The 6585-nt window shown below is 46.2% G+C and overlaps 1 protein-coding gene across 1 annotated transcript; it reads right to left on the bottom strand.

Annotated features, from left to right (window-relative positions):
* Positions 1 to 690: 690 nt before the first annotated feature.
* Positions 691 to 1638, bottom strand: LOC137544294 (olfactory receptor 11A1-like). The gene has a single exon (XM_068265353.1). It carries the CDS (start codon positions 1636 to 1638, stop codon positions 691 to 693), a length of 948 nt encoding a protein of 315 aa, XP_068121454.1.
* Positions 1639 to 6585: the final 4947 nt, after the last annotated feature.

Genomic DNA, 6585 nt, shown 5'->3' with positions numbered 1-6585 from the left:
ACTTTAAATGTAGTGAACGTAACACTACAGGTTGATGTTCCAGGAGGAAAAAATCTCTACAAAAACTTATAGAAAACCATGCAGCGGAAATATTGCTCTAGCTGCTGTCTTCCCCTCACCATAACATGGGTAAAAGCTGGTGAGATCACTAGAGCTAAACATCATTGTTCAGATTTTTTAGTTTGTTTGTAGAAGAAAGCAAAGTGGTGGTAAATGGTTCATGGAAAGCGATTACCAAGTCTGGCCTAACGGGAGATCACAAGCTATAGTCTACAATAGACCCAACAAGGTCCTTTTTTTTCGGTCAGAGCAGAAGGGATTAAAAAAAAAAATTCCAGGGATGACACATTGACATTTGTTACAACTTCCAGAATGAAGTACAATGAGGATGTTTTAGTCATCAAAGGGAGTCCAATCACTATCATATAAAGCAGGAGGGCTATTGCTGTTTTCTCTAATCTAAATTAATCCGTGAGATCGTCTTATGAGAGGGTTGTGGGACCTCCTAACAATTCTACCTGTACTTTTGTGGTTCCACCAAAACCAACCATACTTGTATTGTATGTAACCATTGTCCCATGCCTTAACAAAATCTGTATTCATGTACCGGGCATGAAGATCAGCTAAATAATAATAATTGTAATGATTTTTTCTGCAATGTATAAAAAATTGTCCCATTGAGAACATAGCTCAACAAAACAAATCTTGTCTGACAGAACTTATCATTGTTTGCAGAGCTTTCTTAATATCCTTATTCCTTAGAGTGTAAATAATGGGGTTTATTATGGGAGTCACTGCAATGGACATGAAGGACATGGTTTTATAGACATACAGATAGTGGCTACTTCTCGGCACCACATATAAGACAATGAGGAATCCAAAGTATATGGACACCACCAGGAGATGGGAGCTGCAGGTGGAGAAGGCTTTCTGTCGTCCCGTTGATGACCGTATCCTGAGGATCTCCACTATGATAACCGAGTATGACACAACAATTAAGCCAAATGGGACAACTGTTAGTATAGCGCTGACCCATAATGCAAATGAAACAAGAGGCATGATATTGGAGCATGCAAAAGACACTAAAGGTGTGAAATCACAGTAAAAATGATCAATGCTAAGAGGGCAGCAGAATTCGAGATGAATAACAAAGTAAAAGATTACTGTGCTAACTATGAGTGGAATTAACCAAAGAATAGATATTAAACAGAGACACAGCCTATTGTGCATGAGAACAGAATATCTCAGTGGTTGGCAAACAGCCAGATATCTGTCATAAGACATCAGCATAAGCAGAAGAACATCAACCATTGACACACATCCAGATAGGCTTAATTGAACAGAACAGCCAAGATGGTAGATGATGGCTCGCTCTGCTAGGATGTGGTGGAGCATCAGTGGAACCAGGTCTGTTGTGCAGGCAAATTCACAAAACAGCAGATTGCTGATCAAAATGTACATAGGGGAATGCAGAGTAGGGCTTTTACTAACTAAAAAGATGATCAGGAGGTTCTCAATGGAAGCCAATGTGTAGAGGAGCAGTAAGAGGAGGAAAAGAGGAATTTTGTATTCGCCGAGGTCTTCAAACCCAAGAATCAGGATCTCAGTATATAATGTCTGATTTTTCTGAAATGTCATCTGTCGAAAAATAAGAGAAAAGGTGCAGTTAGAGTTGGCAAGGGAAAGGCACAAATTAGAATGTGAATTTAGTCATCCTTCAATATGGGCCACCTCCACTTTATTGTTTCACTTTTAGCTTCATATACACATTAAGCTTAGTGTCAGGAATAGAATGTTTAACCACTTGCCGACCGCACGCTTATACCGTGCGTCGGCAAAGTGGCAGCTGCAGGACCAGCGACGCAGTACTGCGTCGCCAGCTGCAGGCTGATTAATCAGGAAGCAGCCGCTCGTGCGAGCGGCTGCTTCCTGTCAATTCACGGCGGGGGGCTCCGTGAATAGCCTGCGGGCCGCCGATGGCGGCTCGCAGGCTAAATGTAAACACAAGCGGAAATAATCCGCTTTGTTTACATTTGTACGGCGCTGCTGCGCAGCAGCGCCGTAAGGCAGATCGGCGATCCCCGGCCAATCAGCGGCCGGGGATCGCCGCCATGTGACAGGGGACGTCCTGTCACTGGCTGCACAGGACGGATAGCGTCCTGTGCAGCCCAGATCTCCCGGGGGAGCAGGTAGGAGAGGGAGGGGGGAGAATGTCGCCGCGGGGGGGGCTTTGAGGTGCCCCCCCCGCAACATGCCTGCAGGTAGGAGCGATCAGACCCCCCCTGCACATCATCCCCCTAGTGGGGAAAAAAGGGGGGCGATCTGATCGCTCTGTGTGGCCGCGGATCTGTGCTGGGGGCTGCAGAGCCCACCCAGCACAGATCCAAACAAACAGCGCTGGTCCTTAAGGGGGGGTAAAGGGTGGGTCCTCAAGTGGTTAAGGCAGTGAGCCCCTGTGGAGCCTAGCACTGATAGTGTGTGTGGGTTCTCCCAAGGTATGAAAGCAGTCATGACTCATTGGTCTTCTTCAGAGCATCCTACAAGGGTCATTGGTTCCAGTGAGCTTAGAATTACTTTCATGCTAATATCAAGTTATGGTCCTTGAGACTGCCTCACTGGAGAAGGAAAGATTGGAGAGACTGCCTGTTCTGCCCAAACTTCAGATGACCCACATTCAGAGTCACAGGGCAGGCCAAAGTTGGAATGGGCAGTAAACTGGTGGAATCATAGATAAGACCAAGGTCAGGCCAACCGGCATGCAGGGGTCGAGTCCTGCGTGAACGCAGGGGGCGGCGTCCACCTACTTTTTTTTGGAAAGTGCACGTCGTCCACCCTAGCATATGTGGAGGAAAGCAGCGCAGTGGAGAGGAGCGTTGTGCAGAGCAGTGAAGAAGGGCGGACGTCTCCCCCCCTTCCCTCACCTTGTGGCTCCTCTTCCTGCCTCTCCCCTCCGGAACGATTGCGGTGGTGGATGGCAGCGGACATCAGTGGGCGGGACTGACTTCCTCCTGTTCTGGCAAGTTGAAGCTGTGTGTGCCGCTGCTCTGGTCTTCACTAGACCAGACTAGCGGCACGCACAGCTTCAACTCGCCGGAACGAGGAGGAGGTAGGTCCCGCCCACTGATGCCCGCTGCCAGCCACCGCCGCAAAGGTTCTGGAGGGGAGAGTCAGGAAGAGGAGCCCCAAGGTGAGGGAAGGGGGGCGATGTCCACCCTTCCCCACGACTCTGCACAGTGCTCCTCTCCACTGTGCTGCTCCCCTCCTGCTGGGGGACACCTGGCTTCCTATTCTGGGGATGCCTGTAGACTGGTTATACTGGGGACACCTATACACCTGGCTACATATACTGGGGGCACCTATACACCTGGCTATACTGGGGGCACCTATACACCTGGCTATACTGGGGGCACCTATACGCCTGGCTACATATACTAGGGGCACCTATACACCTGGCTATACTGGGGGCGCCTGAACACCTGGTTACATATACTGGGGACACCTGGCTGTACTGGGGACATCTATACACCTGTCCACCTATTCTGAGAACATCTATACACCTGGCTATCTATTCTGGTGACATCTCTACACCTGGCCACCTATTCTGGGGTCAACTATACACATGGCTACTTATACTGGGGACACCTATAGACCTGGCTAGCTATACTGGGGGTACCTATTTTGGGGGAACTGCTGTCAGATCTGTATTTTTGGGGAACCGCTGATGCCAGATTATGTGTATTTTGGGGAACTGCTGCCAAATTGTGTATGTTGGGGGACCACTGCTGCCAGATTACATGTATTTGGGTGTTATGTGTATTTTGGGTGATCCACTGCCAGGTTTCGCGTATTTTGGGGAACTGCTTCCAGATTATGTGTATGTTGGGGGAACTGCTGCTGCCAGATTGTCTATTTTGGGGGAACCACTGCCATATTATCTGTATTTTGGAGGAACCTCTGCCAGATTATGTGTATTTTTGGTGAAATGCTGCCTGATCTACATCTACTTTTTGGGGATACACTACAACAAAGCTCAAACTTCCCCTGGCAGACCTTTTATACCACTGCTAAGGCCATGTATATTTGGCCCCACCCATGACCACGCCCACACTATGCTTAACCACACCCATTTTTGACACGCCATACTACGCACGGCGCAGAGGTTTTTAGGGTGAGTCCACTCATCCTCTTTTTCCAGGAATAGATCCCTGCCGGCATGCAAACTAGTTTGAAATGCAGAAGTTAAGGCAGATATCTATAAGACAAAGTCACAATACATTGGTGAGAAGAAAACATGGACACCCCTAGATAGATGCAGAAATCAATAGAATTGATTGAAAATATGATCACCGCTGACAGATTGTAGCCCCTGCCTGATTATCTTATATGGGTGGTGAAGAGATAAAGGGAGGAGTCTGGGCAGCATTCTCTCCAGTAAACGTGAAGTTGAACCATAACAAATAGCCTGTTAGAACATTTTAAATATAATTATTGCAGAAAGCACGGAAGTACAATGCATAAAACATTGTACAGAGCAAATTAATGCAAATATACTATAATATGAATTAAAATATGGGAGGCTAATATAGGACTTTAAATTAAAAATGAAATAATAATAAATTAATAAGGTCTATTTTAATGAAGAATAACTTGAATAAAGGTCAAAAGTGATTCCAGAACAAAAATATCTAAGAGATCCCACTATCGGCATTACCTTTTTCCCTTTTTTATAATTTTTTGTAATAAATAATAAATAACCTTCTTTACTTTCTACCATAGTCATAGTCTAATGTCTGTAAAATAGGATTACTATGTATTTATTTAGCACTGACATCTTCTGCAGCACTTTACAGAGTACATAGTCATGTCACTGACTGTCCTCAGAGGAGCTCACAATCCAATCCTACCATAGTCATAATCTAATGTCCTACCATATTATTATTATGTATTTATATAGCACTGACATCTTCTGCAGCACATTACAGAGTACATAGTCATGTCACTGACTGTCCTCAGAGGAGCTCACACTCTAATCCTACCATAGTCATAGTCTAATGTCCTACCATATTATTATCATGTATTTATTTAGCACTGACATCTTCTGCAGCACTTTACAGAGTACATAATCATGTCACTGACTGTCCTCAGAGGAGCTCACAATCCAATCCTACCATAGTCATAGTCTAATGTCCTCCCATATTATTATTATGTATGTATATAGCACTGACATCTCCTGCAGCACATTACAGAGTACATAGTCATGTCACTGACTGTCCTCAGAGGAGCTCACACTCTAATCCTACCATAGTTATAGCCTAATGTCCTACCATATTATTATTATGTATTTATATAGCACTGACATCTCCTGCAGCAGATTACAGAGTACATAGTCATGTCACTGACTGTCCTCAGAGGAGCTCACACTCTAATCCTACCATAGTCATAGTCTAATGTCCCTAACATATTATTATTATGTATTTATATAGCACTGACATCTTCTGCAGCACTTTACAGAGTACATAGCAATGTCACTGACTGTCCTCAGAAGAGCTCACACTCTAATCCTACCATAGTCATAGTCTAATGTCCTACCATATTATTATCAGCACCGGGTGTCAAATTCCCTAAGTATGCCACTGACCAACTAACCACAATTTTCCCATCAACCAATTGCTGGCCTGAGCCATGCTTATGCACTTTGAGTCTTATGGGAGAAAAGCAATTTACAAATGTTATTTGTTGGTGGTGTTGTTTATTTTAACCACAGGTTCACTTTAAAGAGAATTCTTACAATAAAAAGCATACCATTCTCTTCCTTATTTTCTCCTGTGCCCCTCTGTGCTGTTTCTGCCACTCCCTGCTGCAATCCTGGTTTGTAATTAACAGTTTTAGGCAGTGTTTACAAACAAAAGACTGGCTTCTAACCAGAGTATGATACGCTGAGAACAGCTTACTGTGTGACTCATGCAGAGCTTGGAGGGGGTGTGTAAAGCTTCTGCCTATGACCAGGGGCGTCTGAGTCACTAGGCAACTATAAATTTTTGCCTATGGCGCCGTGGGTCTAAGTGGGCGCCTTCTCGCCAAGTCGCCGCTCTGTCCGTTTGTTTAATTTTTTTTTTCTTCTTTCAGCCAGCCAGGTCGGCGCCGGCTGTGACAGGCAGCTCAGCCTGTGCCCGGCGCCGCCTACTGGTCCGCCCCCTTCCTCTCCTGAGTCTCTGAGCAAGCAGCACGCACATTAGTTCATATGTGCGGTGCCGCCGCCTACTGGTCCGCCCCCTCTCCCCGCCCCCTCTCCCTCTCTGTGCAGACTAGCGTGCGGCCTCCGCACGCTAGTTCGTTTACACGTCGGCGCCGCCCCTAACTCCGCCCCCCGCCTGTCACACGTGTTGTGACGCAGGGACCAGTCACCAGTGCTACCGCCGGCTGGCTACACCTGACTGCGCAGTGTGCGCACAAACTATCAGAGGCAACACACCTCACAGTGAGTGCGAAGATCTGCAGATCTGCTGCTCATGATGATTTTTTTATATGCATCCGGATTCCTGGCTAGCCCTGATTCCGAGGGGCACCTGTCGCTATCTAACCTGG

The sequence above is a fragment of the Hyperolius riggenbachi genome, chromosome 1 (genome assembly GCF_040937935.1).
Source record: "Hyperolius riggenbachi isolate aHypRig1 chromosome 1, aHypRig1.pri, whole genome shotgun sequence".
Classification (NCBI taxonomy): Eukaryota; Metazoa; Chordata; class Amphibia; order Anura; family Hyperoliidae; genus Hyperolius; species Hyperolius riggenbachi.
The sequence above is the reverse complement of the archived record's forward strand: the minus strand, read 5'-3'. Positions and strand labels throughout refer to the sequence as shown.